Below are 20,756 nucleotides of genomic sequence, written 5' to 3'. Positions count from 1 at the left end.
ATAAAAGAGTGATGAATAATAAATCTAACTGCTAACTTTTACTTTCTGTCATTTATTTCCTGCAACTAACATTTATTTTTTGTCATTTACTTTTCCGCAACTAACATTTATTTATTCTTTTACTCATTTTATTATTCTTTGATACCAGCCTTTCGTAAGAAATGATATGGTTAACTTAATAAAATGAGATCAACCTTTATGGTATGGTTAAAGGAACCCGATAAAGGAGTAAATAAATAAAGTCACTAATTAAATAAGTTGTTCATCAATCATCACTCTAAAATAAAATAACTTGCACACTAGGAAAACCCTTTCAACAAGTGACACATTTGTTGTTGAGCGGAGATTCCCAGTGTAGAATCCGCTTCCTATAGACATGTGTGCTTAGAAGATAGATTATCCATGTGTTCAGCAAGATCATCATCACTATTGGTAGCATCATTATTAATATTTGGTATATCACTATCGTGATCATCCACAATCTTAAACTCAGGATCTGAGATGTTATATCATCAATAGTTGGACGTGAGTAGAAAATTTAAATTTGAGCATGCGATGCAAAATTATAAATCTATTATTCCAAACACCGAATGTTCTTTCTATGGTGTTCCTTAAGCTAGAGTGATGATAGTTAAAGACTTCATTCTGATTATTAAATCCAGTAGCTCGCGTGAATTCAGGAAGATGATATCGCTCACATTTATATGGCCCCAAGTATCCAGGGAGTGTTGGAAAACCAGGGGGTGTTGACTCATGTACCCCTTTCTGCCTATATATTTTGCATGCTCAGTTTGAGGCACTACACAAGGAATATGAGTTCCATCAATTGCTCCATTGTAATTTTTGAAATGCAAATACTTTGGGTTATATTTAATCTTTGAATGAACATTATTGAAATCATGATCTTGTGGCTTGATCAGTTCCATGGATAACTTCAAACAAACCACTAAAAATTTGTGGAAACATCTACTAATAGTTTCACTTGAGTGTTAAAATCTTTCTTGTATAATTCTATTGCCTACTCCATGTACAAAAATAAGCATAAACATGTCAACCATTTCAAACACCCCCATGTTATTAGTATGCCTTAATCCATGTTCAACTAATATATCACAAAAGGCTGTTAAAAACATGTTTTCCATTCTAAAATTTTCATAACAACAGATGCCATGACCGAATAATATTCATGAACCATTCATGTCCCGTTAGTGCACTAGTTCGACATGGTTCTTTGCACAAATATTTCAAGCTATGGCCAACAATCAATACAACACTAGTTGCTAGTAGAAATAATATATTATCTTCTGTATTGTAAAAATCTTCTTCATTTGAGTTATGATGAGCTTGTGATAACCATTTGTAAAACAGTAAGAGCTTTCCTACAAACATCTTTTAATATGTTAGTTAAAATATTTTTTCTTACAACACATCAATACAAGATACAAATTATTGGCTATCAAAGCAGATCAACACAAATTAAGGTACACACTACAAATATAAAATAAAATAGTTGATATCATTAAACACGCATGAGGTTGTGAACTAGGGAGGGAATATTAGATTTCTTGTTGTGATACAAAACCCAGGTTGATGGATGGATGGATCGGTAATTCCAAGTGTGCAAAAACAGTTTCTTAGGCAGCACAAGATTGACAATAATAAAAAAACGTGAGTGGAATAACTTCAAATTAGACGAACTAAAATCAAACAATATGTACTATTTTGTCAAAAAAAAAACTAGGTAGCATTCCATTAATACAAGTATTCATTGCTATAGATAAAAAAAATAGATTTATCTATAATAATATTACACCATTCCCCTTAAAGGGTAATGTAACAAACAATCATCTCACCTTAAGATCCCTGCTTCCAATACAAAAGTGAAGCTCTATATTTCTAAAGGGAGAAGATTCACTTACTCCAAGTATTTCAACTTACTCCACATCTGAGTCATCAATTCTCGGGAAATGTAATGTTTTAAATTAGCAAGTAGATCTAAACTATTAGATTTTCGTAGAATTGATGACTAAGACGTGAAGTAAGTTTTTTAAAAAACAAATTGACATGCCAACTCCATCACAATGCTACACTACCATAATAACATAACTTTTGTGCACAATTTTTTTAAAATACAAGAAAACAAATCATCCTCCACCTTTGCTTCTTCCACTGCTTTGAATAAATATGTTAATGAAATGAAACCAACCATAACCATAACTCCATTCTAAATAATCCCTTTCGAAATGCTGGAAGTTGCATTTATCTTTAGTGAGCGCTCAGGGATATATGTAACACCTGTTCAGACCATAAACATTATCATACATAACATTTTGCATGAGGAATGGAAGAGTGCTAAAAGTAAAACAAACGCTTGTGGGAAATCACATGTAAATACTTGGTGGTTATTGTCAAAAGGCTTAAATATGTCTTTAGTCGCTGAAAATATAAGTAATTTTGATTTCAGTCCCCCAAATTGTTTTTTAAGTTTTTAGTCAGTTGATCGTTTTAGTCCTTGCCGATCGATGATGGGAGAACACAAGAATTAAATTGAAGCTCAAGCACGCAGTTAAGACGAAAAAACATCATCCAAAGTGTGGCGAACCATACCTTTTTCTTTGACATCAATTTGCAAAGAGTCAAGTGTAATTATGCCATCAGTCAATGGAAGTAGCTCAAGTTTAATGGTGGCTGTGGATTGAGACGGTACGCATCTGATGTGATCCATATATGGTTTTAAATTAATCAGTGTCAGTTTAAACAAAGTTTACAATAAAAGAGGCTTAAACACACTTTTCATCCCCAATTTTTCTCTTATGTGAAGTTCATCCATCGACTTTTTCTGGCGGTTTTGTTCCTCAAGCATTGTGTTATACCACATTAATCCCCCTACCAAGTTTACATTCAAAAACTAATGGAAAAAAGCATATGAGGCTAACAACCAGTATGGCCATGTCACTGCCTTCATTAGTTTTTGCACAAAAACTCGAGAGACAGGCTAGCGTTGAGTTACCAAAAAGGTTTGAGGACCAATACTGCCCAAAATATATTCGGGGACGAAGTTTGCACATCAGCACGAGTTCAGGGATGAAAAATGTATTTAAGCCAAATAAAAAATGACATGTGATATATTACCCAAGTGGAACTCTACTCTGCAGCCAAAGATGTGAACAACTCAGGCCAGAACTAGGAATGACATCATCACTTTGTTTCTCGTTTTGTTTTAGATGAGAAATGAAGCTCTGCGGCTGGGTGGCACCAATATGTCGATCACCATTAGCCCTTCCCAAAAAGTCAGTGAAACCAATAAATGGACTCATCATAGTTGTGGGTGAATTCAAAGAGACAACCGAAGGGGGTGAAGTAAATGAAGCCGGAGCAAGGACTGTCAAAGTTAGATCTTCAGATGTCAAATTTGAAGCTCGAAGAGTTAAAACCTGGTAAAAATGAAGCTACTAGGTCAATCTAATTGTGATTTCAGTAGGAAAATAATGAATGCAAATTAAAAATAAAGCTCCTATGCAGAACCAAGTAGTGATAGTCAATAAATAGTTAAAAGAAAACATATTTAGACCTGCATAGGAAGTGCGGAATTTCTTTGATAAGGTCGAGGAGACTCTCCTGACATCTCAGACGCAACAGTTATTAAAATATCCCTTGATGTACGTGGTTGCCAACTAGTTGGTTGCTTAAAGAATAATCTTGATGCTATATTGAGCACAAAGCCATGGCCAAAACAACTCATTAGCACCTTAACATTTATTAGATAACATAAAAAAAAAGCCCAAAGTTGTGAAAAGTCTACCTGTATAATTGCATCGACATGATACCATAATTGCATACTGATCACCACCACCTAAAGCATTCTCCCCTTTATCAGCACTCTTAGAGGAAAGATTTAATTTTGATGCTGAGTTTCCAAATTGAAACTTTGACAATTGAGAACTTCTTTCTTCCTCAACCTTTAGATCCTTATACATAGAAGTTGTAGGTTTAAGGATAAAAGAATGCTCTTCACCTCTCCTACAATTAGAAACTTCTGATAAGATGAAGAAAAGAACTAACTACATAAACACAATTCTGAATTTCACCATCCATATTAAATATAGCAAGATACAAACTCATTCCAGAAACACAATTGCCACACCATCTATGAGTTGATAATATTTTTCGGTACCAAAAAAGATAGTATGACATTCCAGAAGGTACGTTTTTATTATTTTATGCATACTATATATGGAATGAAAGAAAATTTAATGTCTTTTCTGCTTTAGTTAATTTTGGTTCTCTCTACTGCACACTGAACCCACACAACACATATTATAAGTATTTCCCCCTCTTTTGTGAAGTTTGGGTCCCTGAGAACAAGCATAATGAAATCAGATAAGTATTAATATAAACAACATCAAGACTATTATTAAGAATAAACCTGAGGGCTAAATTTGGTAAAGAATGGTCATTTCCGGCTTCAATACATGCAATTGGCAATGATGACAGTGTTCCACTTTTCGTAGCCTCGTCAAAAACAATTGTAATGGCATCTATAAAGATCACAACATCTGGAGCATGTGAAGGAGCAACATTCTGGAGAAGAACTTAAGAAATATTAATAAATAAACAGAATTTCAAAACTAATAGCACTATATGGTCTCAAAATTTAAAAGTATAATATTCGATAGAAGAAAAAAAAGTTAAATATGTCGAATAATTTGGTACAGTGGTATCATAGTCCACACCTTTATCTGAACACACAGAAGATCCTCTGAATTGCAGTCAGCAGCAAAAGAATGAATCTCTACGGGTTGTATTATTTTGACTTTCCTTCTCCACCTTCTTCCAGGTGTATGGATACCTTCTAATCCACAACAAACAGAAAACCTTTCTCTCTCCAATGAGACACCTCGAAAAGATAACAGTTCACTCCCAGATTTTTTCCTTAAAAACTTCTGAGATGAGATCTGATCCCAATCATCAATTTCAAAGTTTGGCTTAGAACTAGCTGCTTTAACAGGACCAGCTGGTGTGCTAGTAGTTTGGGGTAATGATGACATGGAGTAACTTCTGAAGTTGCCAAATGAGAATAGCTGAGAACCAGATGAAGCTGAAAGATTGGGTTTTTGAGAGGTGCTACTAGTTCCTGAATTTGAAGGCAAATTTGGAGTTGGTGGTGTTAATGATCGAGGAGAAGGAGGGAGGAGAGTGTTGTTATCTAATGGAAGTATCCATTTCAACAATTCTCTGCTGGGATCGTTATTTTTATAAACTGAATAGTCTTGGTTCTCAGAAGACAGTAATTTCTCTGGATACTTTTCATATTGAAGAATTTCTATACAAGGGTCTCTAAGATAATGAACACCAACATTCACCTGTAAAAGAACCTGGATATTTCCAAACAGGAAAACAGAATCAGATCACGAATGAGTAAATGAGATTATCCACGCATGATTATATAAACATTTTGCATAATGAATACCAAAAATGCATGGGGATTCATGTTATATAAAAAAAAATCCTGATTCACTAGGATTTCACATAAGATTTACTCGAGCATTAAAGAGGCAAGGAAATGCCACTAACATAAATTTCAAATACATAAATAAATTTAATGAAAATAACAGACCAAGGTGCTAGCAAGTGAAAGAGCAGTGTAAAGCAACAACTTCTCTATCATGAAGATACGTTCTAGAAATCCCAACAATTATAACATACAATGGTCCAACAGTCCAAGTACCATACAATAGTTTTGCACTCAAAATGTTCCAGAGTCAAGGAGAAACTAAAAAGATTGTAAAGGTTGATTATGCAGTAAGCAGATGAACCAAAACTAAGCATATAATAAACTCACAGCACAATCTTATATTGGGGATACAATAAGACTTTATACATATGGAGTGTAAAAGATTCTAACCTTGAGTTATATAAGAAGGATATACAATGGAATTCAGTTCCATGTCTTGGTTCTCTAAAAGCTATTTCTAGCCTAATAGAAGTTATAAGAAACTATATATCCGAATAGATTGTATCCTTAAGGTAAAAATGAGATATATTGTAAGTAAAAGATGGCTAAACTGCATATGTGTGTGTGTTTAATCAAAGGGGGAGAACAAAACTTAGAAGGATCAGTCCCACATTTAACTGAAGAATGGCACTCCACTTGCTAGAGGAACTTAATCTATAGAATTCATTTAAAAAATTATCCATCTCTCCGTCCCAACTTTAGATCAAGAAAATGGATGATCATAGTTTCCAAAGTTTTATGGAAAATACCACTATATCTCCATTAGGTAGAGCACAAGACTTGATGGAATTTCTCGCTGCTCCTCCAGAAATAGTTGCATCAAAATTTCCTCTATCAATAACTACACTGATAGAAGGTATGTTTTTTTCAGTTTCTTCAAACCCAACTGTTGAGGCCTTTTCACCGTTTGTTTCAGAGGAGTTGGAAAACTTTTCTGAAGAACCTCGTTTGGACCAAAGTGGCTCATCAGACTCAGAAATTCTAATAAAGAAATGAGAATTCTCAAATTTTTGCAACAAGGATGCAGTTTGTCTCTTGTGAACCTCCATCCTCAGAATGGATTCACCATCAGAAACATCAGCTGGATGATCCGTCTTTGCCTCTACCAGGTTCTCCTCTGTTGGCTCTTGACTACTGATGCTTAATTGCCCTTCTCCCGATACTGAGCTATTTCTATTTTCAATGTTTCCATTTTCTTTCCGAGGGCTGTGACCTTTGTCATTCGTACTCACCGCAGCAGCAACTTTAAAAGGAGTCATGATCTCTGTATCTTGCTTACATGCCGACAAGCAGGCCAGGATATGAACTTGTTCACCTGAATTACATGTGTAAATTAGATCGAATCAATTTTCCGTAGGAGCTGGAAGACCAAATCATGCATTCCGACACTGAGAGATTCATGTACTTAAAGAACGAAAGAATCTCACCAGGAAATAGAAAGGAACGATCTAGAGGGCGCAGGGACTGTATATCTGACACATGATTCCAGTTTTCAGGAAGTTCCTCTATAAAAATAAAATCGAGAATTAGATGTATTACATTATAGATGCATGACTATCACATCCATACAATGACCAAGCCTTAATCCCACTAGTAGTTGGGTGATCACATTCACACCATAACATGACATATACATGAAATAAAGTGTTCTATTAGCTCTACCACATTAAACTAAATGCTAACCAAAACCATGCCGAGGTTATAAATTTTCTCCTGTCCCTAGTATGTCATGATACCCTAATAATTACTAATAAAAAAACCAACACAATTGTTAATCTGTCGTGTCAATACGAATAAGTCGGAGCATTGTCTAAGACATACTGTATGGAATAGTAATCCATCCTTCTTCTTCAGAAACATCCAAGTGATTAGATAGAACCGGCGCGCCGTGACCATTGATGGCACCATTCCCAGCAAACTGTCCAATTGTGGAATACTGTCCATACGCCTCCTCGGACATAACAGTCTCCAATGATGATCCGGACGTAGTTCGGCGAGGTTCGGGAATTGGTGGAACAGATGACAATGATGATGATGACGAGGATGGTAATGATGATGTCCGTTCGGAAAAGGTGTGTGCAGTAGAAGTAGAGCGCATCAAGAAATTCATGATGGCAGGAAATTAGACTGCATTTAAATTGAAACAGTTATTATATATTTCATAACAAGTTAAGAACCAATCGAAAAAGTAAGGTAACATATAGCATTGTCAAATAATATGGGTTTAAGTAACATTTAATCAAAATTGAAATAAAAGAGAAGAGAAACGGTTACTTGGTGATTGAAGAAGGATCGAGAAGAAGAAGAAGAAGAGTTAGTAGTTATAGTTGCAGCTACTTCAATGAGAGAGAGAGAACAGCGATCTACTACAACAGTGGATTGTTCAAAGTAATGAAATAAAACGCAGCGTTTTATTCAAGTGTTTTACAGAGAGAGGTCAACAACACTGAGCCTTATCATTTGTGAGTGGGGAGGGTGGAATCGTGAATAGGGCGTTAATTACTAACCTAATCATTTTATTAATAATAATAATTACTTTTTACCCTTTTTTACACTTCAAATCAGAAAAAAGAATACAAAAAAATAAAAAGAAATGGAGATGCGGGGTATCGATCCCCGTACCTCTCGCATGCTAAGCGAGCGCTCTACCATCTGAGCTACATCCCCGTCACGTCTGTACTTCCCATTAGCACTAATTTCAAAGAGGATGGGCAATTACTAGATAGTTTATTAAATCACATTAAAAGTTATGTTTTTTTATTTTTCATTTTCATGTTTAACTAAACTCAAATTACAATGTTATTCCTTCTCAAATAAGTACTTCAACTCTAAGTTGGTTTGTGTAACATGTAATCTTTTAATTATTCCTAATCTTATACATGTGTTTTAGGATTAACAGTTTTGACATATTAAGAATAAAATCATTTTTGATAATATAAGGTTTTCCCTAGATGAAGTGATAAAGCTTATCTTTCTAAATTCTTGGAGTCTTCTCAATACTCGATTTGCTTTTTTAGCTTATTATTTTGTTGATTGGGTGAGACACTCTTCAAATTGTCTTTCTTTTTGTTAATTTAGGAATTATGTGGATAGAAGTACTACTTGTTCACATAATTTTATTTTCTCTTGATTAATAAAGATTCATTGCTGATAAAAAATAATAATTTAATTCACCTTTATTATGTGGTTGAGATCCTAAGTTGAATCTTCAAATTTTAAGTTTATTCCATATTATTAATTCTAATGTTTCCCATCATAATTTCCACTTAACTCTTAGGATCCAATCAATTTTCAAAGTTTGCACTTCATGAATTTAAGAATGCATGTGATATGTTCTTCCCACTAACTATCTTATATAAAAGCCATTAAACCAATTTATAAACAATAGATAAAACAGTTTATACATTGCTAGCGTATTATATATCACTCAAGGTGTTTTTTATAACTAACTCTTGAATAAAATTAGTATAGTGAATGTTTAATCACATATTGACCGTGTAAAAAAAATTATATTAAAAATACATAAATTTTAAACACTGAATTTTATAAGCTAATGAAATCATGTTTAAATGATCACATCAAAAATTCTATAAAAAGGGCAAAACACAAAAGTGGAATGAAAGCATCATAGATAAAAGTTATTCAAAAGTAAAATTATTAGGAACTACACTCACAAATACAAGTCTTCAAGTTAACAAAATGATCCTTACTTATCTAAGTTGTTTTTTATTCGAAAACAGTTGATACCTAAAACTTCATAGATTTCAATAAGTATTTGACTCTTATGCGTTTTAACACTATATTAATTTATAAACATAAGTGGTGCATGAGGGAGAAGGTGAAGACATGATTTCACCTTATGATTTTATATTCACATATAATAAAGAACTTTAGACTCGCTTGTCCAAGATTATATTAATGAATAATTGACCCAAAACCTTATAGAGTGTCGATATTTTAGCATGTTTAAAGTGATTGGGGTTAATAGTGAATGATTTGGATAAAATGTAATAATATTATTCAACCAAATCTCCATAATCAAATCTTCATAACCCAAACTCCAAAATTAGTTAAACTGTTATCCACCATTATACTTGTTTTTCTTCAATAAAGATCTCTGTCATTGTGATTCACAAATTCAATATAGATTATACCCAACATTATTGATATTACTATTATACTCTTATAGGAAATAATAAACTATTAGTTAATCTTAAAATATCATGTCATTTATGACCGTGATCAATAATAACATGACACAAAATGTAGTTCAAAATAAGAAATTAAATGAATGCACATCATGGTCATCCAAAGATATAATTGGCCACAAAGTTAGTCCTCCCCTCTAAAGATTGTTATTGCCACCAAATAGTTGGATCAGACTGCGACCTGGGAACCTCCAACCATCGGGAAGTTTCATTGTTACATGAGTATGTAATGGGAAGAGTAAAAAGTCATAAGTGAGACACTTCGTCTTGAATTAACACCTTAAGGCATTAGTTCCATGGATCTTTACTTCTTATAAACTCTTTCACTCATTCCCACATATTGAATCTGGGACTTCACACTTAATAAACTCAACAAAATAGGTATCAATATTGGTGGGTATTTTAAACTCCAAAAACTTATATGGTAACAATTTTCTTTGAAATGCTAACTTGGTAGTGTATATTTGGAGCAACCAGTCATTAATTTTATTACCTATATAAAGTTAGTATTGGTCGGACAACAAATGACATAGTGGTCCTTAGTCTTTGCATTATAGCAAAACAAGAGTGTAGTAAAACTCTTATAAAAGTCTGTTTGCAAGTTAGTTTTTGGAAGGCAACAGATGAGACGAAAAAGTTTGAGAGTCATCTTCCGTTGTCTTCCAAAAACCAATTTGCAGACAGATCCTTATAAACCTTCTCTTCCACATAAATGAAGAACAATTAAAGGATAAATGAGGCTCTTTTCAATTTATTCATTCAAAGTTTTCATATAACTCGATTTTAATCCAAGAGTTGAGAATTATTACTCTCACCATCCTATATCTGTATTTTTTTCTCACTAGATACATCCCTATAAGCCATATCCTATCCTAGCTCCACATTATGAGGTTGTTTATCTTGGACTTGGAATTCCACAACCCCCCTATACTGATATCTTCTAGAAACATAAATAAAATAAATAAAGTTTAGGGCAGCTATCCCTCCTATAAGGTAGTAAAAATAATCCACCCTCCCAGCATTTATATCATTTGTCAACCAATCTTGGTGACTATGTGTTTTAGTTGTATGATGAACTGTGCTCACTATTATGCTACTTGCATATGAAGCTCCAGCAAAAGAACATGAAAACAATGAGTTACCAATGCTTCTCATGTGTTCAGGAAATTGCCTATTAAAGAACTCTATTTGTCCCACCATAGTGAATGCCTCACATAGTCCCATAAGTATCAATTGTGGTGCAAGCCATAGCACTGACATTGGTGCAATTCCAAGTGGGTTTGGATTTGGATTTGAATTTGCTGAGTCTCTTCTAAATTTCTCAACAAAGCCAGCCACAACCATGGAAAGAATAGAGAACACCATGCCGATTCCGATTCGGAGAAGGAGACTAATGCCTGCTTCATTCTTAGTCTTTTTTCTAAGTATTGGCACCAAGAACCTGTCATAGAATGGAATCCATAGAGCTATGGTAATTAATGATATGACTGTAAGTGAACCAGGTGGGATTTGGAATTTGTGTCCAAGGTGTCTATCCATTTTCATAGCTTGTAATACAGTGTATGTTTGTTGTTGTGCCATGGAAATTAGACTAAGTATACTTGCAGCCCAAATTGGGAAAATTCTTGCTAAGCATTTAACCTCTTCTACTTGTTGAATGCTAGCTAGTGTCCATTGATTTACTCTGCTACCATCTGGGTTTAGCTCCCCCTCCATTATTATAGCAGCTTTGTCTAATGACCTATTGATTAAGATAAAAAAGTAAACTTGTGAGCTTATACTTATTCTAACATTAAGACATAATTCTCTTGTTTTGGTAGAGAATCGCGAATTGGTTCTCTTGTCCCGATTCATGGTTCTTTTACGAACTGGTTCTCTTTAAGGAACAAACTGAATATTTATACATACAGTTTAAGTAAAAGAAAAGAAGAATAATTAGTAATGTACACTCACTTACATGAATGAGTTACAACAAGCAAGAAATAATTTTGTCATTGAGTATTTCTCCTATGATCAAACAAAAGTTTATTCCAACCTACAAGAAGCAACACTAAAAACGACTTTACACAGAGCTATAAAAACCCTACTAAATATACCCCCTAGCATAGCGGCAGTTGACAGGTAACATACTACATACTAAGTACTCGCACCCGTACCAAAGAGAACCACACATCATAGACTATGATACAAACAATCTTTCAATTTTTACTTGTTAGTTTCAAGCTTTAAACATTATTTGTAACTAGGGGTGGATTTAGTGTTTCAAATTGTGGATAGCAACACGTGATGCGGCCGCAATATTATGGTTGCGGTGACCGTCGCAATTGTGACGTGACTCCGAATCACAATGATGTTGCCGCAACGCAACTCCGCATCAGGCCGTATCGCAACCGCATCGATATCAAAAATATTTTTTTACTCACAAAATAATTCACATCGCAACTGCCGCAATCGCATTAAATGCAACTGTGATTGCAATTTAAAACACTGGGTGGATTTATGAGAGAAGTATGCTTACCTGAATTGTTTGGTTACAGGGAGCTTTGATAAAACAGAAGTCCCAGTCAGTGGAGGATCATAGAAAACATCATCTACCCTCTCCTCACTTGGAAGCTTGACTTTTCTCTTTTTACAGGCAGCCACTAGAACTTGTGCAATACCTGAAAAAATGCTTCCTTCTGCTTTCACATGAACATAAACTCCTTTTCCAACAAAAAACAAGATTATGGAACAGAACATGCACAAAGTTGGTATTGCCAAACCAAGTTTCCAGCTCAAAGAGTCTTGAATATACACCACCAATGTTTGAGTGATCAACAATACCAAAGTAAATGTTGTATAGTACCAATTAAAGAAGCTATTAATCCCTTTCTTTCCTTCTTCAGTGGTTGTATCAAATTGGTCAACACCAAATGGTATACTACATGGTCTTACACCAGCAGAGCCTATGGTTAGAAACCCAAGTCCTAAAAATAGAACACCAATTTGAGAATTGTTTGCTTCAATGCATTGACCCAATGCTAGTTGCTCAGGAGTGCATGGTGGAGGGTGCAACTTTGGTAACCATGATGTTAATGTCACCACTATCATTCCCTATTTTACAATGTTCAATGCAAAAAACCCAAGTTAAAATTATATGCATGAAATTCTAATTAAAAGGAAAATATTCTAGGGATAATACTTTTCTGACAACAAAGGACAATATATATGATATTTTTCTTTTGTTATTTTTGTAATATGCAGGTACAAAAGATATAGAAATAGAGATAAGAATATATATGTTATTTACAAATAAAATAACTGATACTATGATATATGTCCCATAATGTGATCATTTAAGTTGAGGTAATAAATGATACCGGTGCTATATTGGAATGAGGAAAAAATGTATCCTATGATAGAGGTTTATATATTGTCATCACATTATTTATTATTTATATTTAATTATTATTGATTCTTCATAAAAAAATATTTCAAATGAATGACAGATAGTATAGAAATGTATATACGTCTTTACACAAAAAGAATATAAATATTATATTGTGATAGCTTTTTTTTAAGAATGTAATATATATGTCCTATCTATCAATTGTTATGGTGAATGATATAAGATCATGTTAGATTTTTAGGATAACCAAAAAGTCAAAGTTTCAATTTTTATGATTGACATTTATTGAGAATGGTAGTCATACATCCAAAAGAAGGATTAGTTCCTTATCATAAGACAAAATATACCCTCGATAGTAAAAATATATATAAATATTTATATATAGACCACATAATATACTCCCTTCATTTGTATTATGTAAAAGTTAAATACTCTCTTCATAATAAGAGTTGAATAGAAATCGTGGATAATATAGAATGTAAAAACACTAAAATATATATATAGAGATGGAAATTAGTTGATGATAAAAAAGAGGGGAAAACTGTTATTTATTCCACCGGTTCAATTTCATTCTTCTCAAGTCCATTATCTCTTTTTTGCTTTTCCCCTTCCTTTAAAGGTCCACTATCTCTTTAAAGTAACTTTTCTATATTGCACTTCAAAAGAAAATCTTTTGTGTGTATTGGACAAAAAAACATGAAACATGATGTATACACATAATGCCAGAGTCTTTATTTTAATTTTATAATAATACAACGTGCCAACGTTGTTTGTGTGCCTTAAACTTCAAAGTTGTAATTCAAAAGAGTCCATCAAACATTTTCAAATAGAGTTTAAAATCTATAATTGATAGTGTAAAGTTGTCGTCATATCATCTATCATTAATTTATAATATTTTTGTTTGAAAGTTAATACTAGTTAACATATCAATGGTAGGATTTTACTGAATATATAAAAAATACTTACACTATCAATGTATATATATTACTTGCTTTCGAATATACAAACTTATCCCACCAAAAAAGAATATACTAATGTATGATGTCAGCTAATTACCCCTATCACTCCCCTACTATAACACTTAAATTTCTTCACCTACTATCCACCACATTTATGAGCATTAATACTATGTAATAAAATAGAGGCATAGTAAAAAAAGTGTAAAATCAGTATAAAGATTTATAGTTATATAAAAACATTTTATATCTATTATTTATTTGAATTACTTTTTTGAAAAATCAATAATAATTAAATATAAATTGTCGATGAAACAATGACAATATATAAAACTCATATATCATTAATACATATATATTTTTCTCAATTAAGAAACAGATAAAATGCAATTCGTACATCTATATTTAAGTTCATGTAGTATTTGACATGAATGTGGTTAGATATAAGTCCGTATCATTGTCATTCTTTTTGTTAAATATATATCATATTTAAAAGAGGAAAAAAAATACATATGTTAATATTGTATGAGTTTTATATATTATTATTTCAATATCTATAAGTCATATTTTATAATTGTTAACTCTTTAAATAAAATAATACAAATAAATGATAAGTAGTATCCTGAGTATATATAAATCAAGAGACCAACATTAAATAATCATTAATATATGGGGTTACTAACTTCGGGCACTAAATATGGAGCAATAAATATAATTTAAGATAACTGACAAATGATCAATTAATATATGCCTAACTCTTTTTTAGTATGACAAAAATGCCCATAGCTGCAAATGTAATCATTTTGTGGTATTAAATATTTTTTCAATTATCAATAATGTATTATTATAGTGGTATAAGGTTTCATTACATCTCCAGGATAACCAAAACATCAAAAATTCGATTCAGAAAGTGACACTTGCTGGTTCAACAATGAATATCATTTTGTTTAAAAATAGGAAATTGTAAATATGAAAATAAATAGACATAGTTATTGTGATTAATCTTGCTCACTCTATTAAACAAAACTGTGATTTTGTTTGCCACACTTTGCAAAAATTAAATGTGAGAAGGTTAGATGATAATTTTTTATCTGTTTGTGGATTAAGTTTTAATAGAAATTAATAATAAATAAAGATTATATTTCATGTCTCTCAAGTTTTTTTTATTATAATTCCTCAGCTTTTTCAACCTAAAAATAGGCAACTTACCTAATGTTCCTCACAATCAATTGATTCCCACACATTTTATCCTAAATATACATTAAAATTTGGATTAAAATAGTAATTTTGGTCTTGACCATCATTTAATTTGATTTTTGAAGTTGATCATCATTATAAAATCTTTACTGAAGTCTTCAACTTTAAATACCCCAAGTTAATTTGGTTCATAGCCAAATTTTTGTATAAGGTTCTCCAAGTAATTACACTGACTAATAATCCCTTTTCATAATTTAATTTTCACTTTAAAAAGTTTCATTTTATGATCAAAAACATTATTTTTTTTGCCTCTTGTTAAATAGAAAGTGATAACATTGAATATGAAATATTATTGATATTTTGGTCAAAATATATTATTTTACATTTGTAATGAACATATTTAGTTATTGTCTTAATCTATTTTTGTTACCTTAAAACAATAATTATGCTTTGTTTGGTTGTACATAATAAAATAAGAAGAGACAAAGAGATGAGAAAGAGAATGAAGAAAAAGAGAAAATAATATATTTTTGTAATGTTTGGTATTAGAAAAAAACAAAGAAAATGAAAAGAAAAAATAAGGAGAGAAAAATAAAAGTTAAACTTATTTTCTACCATTTGGTTGGAAAGAAATCAAATGAATGAGAAAAATAAGATAATAAGACCCACAAAATCCTTTTTTCTCATATACGGAGAAAAAACAGATAGAAAAACAATTACTCTTAATATTAATAAGATTTGTTTTTTTTGTTGTTGACCAATTTTCAATTCAATAATACACATTTTTTTATATTTCATATCATGTAATTCAAAAATCATTCTTTTTTGTTTATCTTTCTTTTAAAAGCATATATAGGTTAAATCAAATTACAACTTTATTAAAATAATTAATTTGTTTTTTTTCATCAAATTACAATTTTATTACTCAAGTTAAGAAAGTAAAACAATAACATAGTGAGACTCATGTCTTTATATTTCTATCAATATCATTTTCATTATTAATTATAATTATGTTTTTTCTCTCCATTTCCCTTTTCATTTTCTACCATATCAAACAACTTAAAAATTACTATATTTTTTACTCATTTTATTCTCTTAACTTTTATTTCCTCAATCTTTCTTACCTTAACTTTTCTTTTGGTAAACCAAACATAATGACAAGAGAAAGACCATCTTTTATTTAGTTGGGTAGAAAGTGGCAAGACAAATATGATATTATACTTTAAAGCACAAGAATATTCCTAAATAAAGAAAAGAAATGAAAAAAATATTGTTTTATTATTAATTAAAAATTTAAAATAAATTTTATAATTTTACATTATCAGATTTTAAACTAAGTGGTTAACTTTTATGTCCAGCAAATTATGAGAAAATTAAGATTTTAAGTTGTAAAATTGAGTGAAGATGAGAGAGATAAGTAGATACCAGAAGCGTAGCAAAGGAAGCAAAAGCTATAGTCCTGAAGCGACCAACATAGGCATCAGAAATGAAGGCACCAATTAAAGGGACAAAGTTGGTAATCCCAAACCATATGTTCATAATGTTTGAAGCATAAACATGGTTCAAGTGAAGTTCACTTGTCAAATACACAATAAAATTTGCAAATAACCCAAAAACTGCCAACCTTTCAAACGTTTCATTCCCTGCAATATTAACCAAAATTATGTGTTAATTAGTCATGAGGCAATTTGATGTCTTTAGATCACCAAAATTTACGAGTTAAGTTTTGGAAGGAAAAGAAGAGAATTGAAAGGTTTCAAAGTCATTTTATAAATATATTTCATGGCTCTGAAGTCTTCTCATTCCATATCTTCCTCTCTCATACTCAACTCACAAACGAACCCTTTGTCATATAGTATCCATTGTTTGTTGTCAATCTAATGAGAAAAGAGTGAGAGAAAAGAGAAATATGTGTTAATTAGTTATGATGTAATTTGATTTCTTGAGATTACACAAATATCACTGCGATCTCACTTCATATTCTTTTAGGGCGTGTTTAAGTTTAGGAAGAGAAATAAAAGGTTTCACAATCATTTCACAAGTATATTTCGTGGCTCTGAAACCTTCCCATTCATTTCCTCCCCCTCCTCCTCCGATACTCAACTCACAAATGAACCTTGTCTAAACCTTGTCTTATAGTATGCATTTTTTGATGGCAATCTAATGAGATAAGAGAGTGAGAGAAAAGAGAAGTATACCTAAAATATAAGGCATGGCCTTCCATCCTCCAGGCTTTATCTTAAGTCTTTCATGGTGTGGTTCCTTTACAGAAATGGAACTTCTTTGCCACCAACAAGAAGAAGAAGAAGATGGAGAATCAAATCCAGAGCCAGATTGCTTAGTTCTCTGTTTGTCCTCTGAAACCAACATTTTGTCAAAATCACTTACCTTGTGGGTGAATAGTATGACCACCCTTGTAGCTATCTAAACTAAAGTGTTCTCCATTATGTATGCATTCTTTGTACATGATACTAAAACTGTTATAAGTGATCTCTATTCATCTTTAAGAATAAAAATCATATATTCTAAAAAATTCATATTTTTATGTCTCAAACCAATTTTTTATAAACTTATATAAGAAAATTAGTTTCTATTTTAATTAAATATCAATTTTTAATTAGATTGGTACATGAATGGTGAAAAACACTTATTCATAATATTTGTTTCCAGCATTTGATCAAACCAAGATGAATACAATTCATTATGAGTTTCCTAGTTTCCATTACATATAATATTAATAATTTTGATCTTAAAAATAGAAATAATTTCTCATACATAAAAAATTATAATTATTTGTATATCTTTTATTAAATTCAAACAATTAATTATTTTTTAATCAATTTTCTTGTGAAATTTGTTTATAAAAGATATTAGATGAATTGATATAATGATACTTAGTGATGATAAAACACGCAATACCCTTCTATATATAGCCTGTAATTTTTTGTAATGTTGTATAAATTTAGTCTGTTTGGCTGGCAAACCTATACATTTCTATTAAGCAATGTGAGTGACCAAGGACTAAATGTAAGAAAAAAAGAAAAACATTTAAACAAATTATATTTTAATGTGATTTTATGCCTAAAAATTATGATGTAATATAATTTGTTCAATTTACTATAAAATATCATTTTAAAAAAATTTATTTTCAACTACTTTATTTAATTTATTTTTGTTATATGAATTTGTTATATGAATTTGTTTATTATATACCAATATCCAAATGTCATTTGCATATTTGTTAGTTTGTCTTAAAATGGACTCAGTGCATACAATTTTCTCCATTAAATTTTGCATGTGTTTGTGAACAACTCTTTTTGTCATCTCTAAAATAGTTAACACATTAAAAATTATATGAAGTAATTATTGTATAACAAATTTTATAGTAATAATGCATTAATAACATAATAAATAGATTTGGTAGTTAATAATTTGAGTTTAACATTAACCAAATATTTTTTAGATGGGTACAAATTCATCAAATGTAGTGATGACCCACAGCTAACATAGTGTGGCCAATTGCCCCCACTAAAATTTCATTTTCTTTAATGAAACATTCTATCATTCATGTGAAACTTAAAAATTTAATAATTAAATATTTTTTTGATAAATTACACCAAATTACAAATAAATGATACACATTATTTTGGGATATAGGATTTACTTCCCTTAAAATAATCTCATCCTAATAAACTCTTATGCCTTATCTGGTTGAGGTGAGAATGAGAGAAGTGAGAAAGTGTGGGTAATTTACAAATTTTGTTGAATGAAATAGACTAGAAAGAAATAAATATGGTGGGTCATACTTCAAATTTCTTCTCTTCAAATAGGAGAAGAAAGTAAATTGCTTGAATAAAATTTTCAAAAATAACCGAGTTACCCCCAAAACTCCACACTATTTACATACATATCCAAAATACATGATTTAAACTATGTGGTTTTGCATGTTTAAACTATTTTACTTTCAAAAAGTTTAAGTAAGTATTAACTTATTTACATATTTTAAAACCAAGTATAATTTTTATAATTAAAACTTAGAAAAAAAAGTTAATATATAATTATTTAAAATAATATAATTGTATATATAAGAAGAATTTATATTTTTCTCTTTTCTTTCTTATTTTCTACTACCAAACAATTCTAAAATTCAACTATTTATTATCCTTTTCTTTTTGCTCCTAATCTTTCTTTCAATTTTCTCTTTCATATTTTTCTCCAAACTAGTGTTGTTATTAGGAGTCCGTTGAGGTGTTTTGTTTTATTTTGAGTACTGATGTAATTGTTTTGTAAGAGTTGGTTAGTAACCAATATTTTTATGAAAAAAATTACTTTATTTTTAAAAAAATGTATTGTCCCACCGCCTAAAATTATCTCTATGTATATGCGTTGAAAGAGAGAATGATTCAATAGTTAACTCTACTATTTAAATTAGTAATTAATATATACTTTTTTTTATAAAAACTATTTTGTAATGTTATATAAATATGTATTGCCCCACCGTCTAAAATTAATTCTTATTTATATGCATAGAAACAAAGAATGATTGAATAGCCTAGTCTGATTTTTCAGGCACTATATATAGTCTGTTACCAGTAAACACTAAATACATCCAAAAGTAGAAATAGAGTTGGGACGTGTAATATGTTCAGTCCTACCAATTCATGCATGAGCCCCCATGAAAATACATCACAATGAGTGTAATATCTATATATTGATAGTGTAAAAATATATATTAGTGCATTTATGTACCTTTCATTTTAATAAAAAAATTTGTGAAATAAATGATGATTGAAAATGAATAATAGATGATACAATAATAGTATAATTCTTTTTACATGGTAATCATATACATATTTTTCTCTATCATAATTGTGTGCTGTCCTTTTCATTTTGTAAGTAGAGCAGTGAGCACTTATCTAGATATAGTTTTGGATGTTGAGGCTTCTTAGTGGACCTTTTATTTTCCAAGTAAGTTATTTGAATATTTCGTATATTTATTTTATCTTCAAATTTACTACAATTTCTTTAACGAATTGTCAAGTCTTAGTTCTAAAAATGAGGTGTTAGACACTCCCTTGTTATACTACCTTTTTATGTGTATTCTATTACAAATCAAGAAGCAAAAGATTCATTGATTAAATGAATTGAGTTATAATGATATTGAATTTGTATGAATGAATTACAAAGAAATTAACCAATCTATTGTGTAGAAAATACAAAAGATTTAACTCTATCTAACTCCTAACTAATTAGTCTATTTTACATATGTTTTAATCATGGAAATTGAGTTTACAATGATTACTTGTTATGTAAAAGGTAAGTGAGTTTAAACTAATTTAGGTAAAAGAGGTCTCTTGAAGAAATTTAAAGAGATTGAAGAAATCTTCAAAATATAGCACATGAAATTAGTAAGGTTGTGTGTGCTAAGAGAATTAATAGAAGAAAAAAATGAATTCTTAGAATAAAATGAATTAAAAATAATGATGTTGTTC

At 30.8% G+C, this 20,756-nt stretch overlaps 2 protein-coding genes and 1 non-coding gene across 3 annotated transcripts; all 3 read right to left on the bottom strand.

The window, feature by feature from the left end:
- LOC109331833 lies at positions 1,729 to 7,960 on the bottom strand. Its single transcript, XM_019566576.1, has 12 exons — positions 7,790 to 7,960; positions 7,337 to 7,642; positions 6,943 to 7,020; positions 6,265 to 6,830; positions 4,734 to 5,375; positions 4,427 to 4,581; positions 3,803 to 4,020; positions 3,572 to 3,705; positions 3,133 to 3,434; positions 2,608 to 2,711; positions 2,028 to 2,295; positions 1,729 to 1,863 (listed from the first exon to the last, which is right to left on the bottom strand). Exons 2-11 carry the CDS (start codon positions 7,623 to 7,625, stop codon positions 2,225 to 2,227), a joined length of 2,559 nt encoding a protein of 852 aa, XP_019422121.1. The 5' UTR covers positions 7,626 to 7,642; positions 7,790 to 7,960; the 3' UTR covers positions 1,729 to 1,863; positions 2,028 to 2,224.
- On the bottom strand, positions 8,110 to 8,182 carry TRNAA-AGC. Its single transcript has one exon. It is a non-coding gene; the product is annotated as a tRNA-Ala (tRNA).
- Positions 10,458 to 17,694, bottom strand: LOC109330619 (protein NRT1/ PTR FAMILY 2.13-like). Its single transcript, XM_019564870.1, has 4 exons — positions 17,463 to 17,694; positions 16,690 to 16,907; positions 12,242 to 12,816; positions 10,458 to 11,464 (listed from the first exon to the last, which is right to left on the bottom strand). Exons 1-4 carry the CDS (start codon positions 17,632 to 17,634, stop codon positions 10,591 to 10,593), a joined length of 1,839 nt encoding a protein of 612 aa, XP_019420415.1. The 5' UTR covers positions 17,635 to 17,694; the 3' UTR covers positions 10,458 to 10,590.

Source organism: Lupinus angustifolius, chromosome LG17 (assembly GCF_001865875.1).
Source record: "Lupinus angustifolius cultivar Tanjil chromosome LG17, LupAngTanjil_v1.0, whole genome shotgun sequence".
Lineage (NCBI taxonomy): Eukaryota > Viridiplantae > Streptophyta > Magnoliopsida > Fabales > Fabaceae > Lupinus > Lupinus angustifolius.
The sequence above is the reverse complement of the archived record's forward strand: the minus strand, read 5'-3'. Positions and strand labels throughout refer to the sequence as shown.

What these genes read in the sequence shown, in the direction of transcription:
- LOC109331833 (XM_019566576.1), bottom strand. Translation starts at nt 7,625, where the DNA reads ATGAATTTCTTGATGCGCTCTACTTCTACTGCACACACCTTTTCCGAA. An exon ending in TCGTTCCTTTCTATTTCCTG is followed by an intron (nt 6,831 to 6,942) that starts GTGAGATTCTTT and finishes CATGTAATTCAG; the next exon opens with GTGAACAAGTTCATATCCTG. An exon ending in AATTGATGTCAAAGAAAAAG is followed by an intron (nt 2,296 to 2,607) that starts GTATGGTTCGCC and finishes TGGTCTGAACAG; the next exon opens with GTGTTACATATATCCCTGAG.
- LOC109330619 (XM_019564870.1), bottom strand. Translation starts at nt 17,634, where the DNA reads ATGTTGGTTTCAGAGGACAAACAGAGAACTAAGCAATCTGGCTCTGGA. An exon ending in CTTCCTTTGCTACGCTTCTG is followed by an intron (nt 12,817 to 16,689) that starts GTATCTACTTAT and finishes ATTGTAAAATAG; the next exon opens with GGAATGATAGTGGTGACATT. An exon ending in CCTGTAACCAAACAATTCAG is followed by an intron (nt 11,465 to 12,241) that starts GTAAGCATACTT and finishes CTTAATCAATAG; the next exon opens with GTCATTAGACAAAGCTGCTA.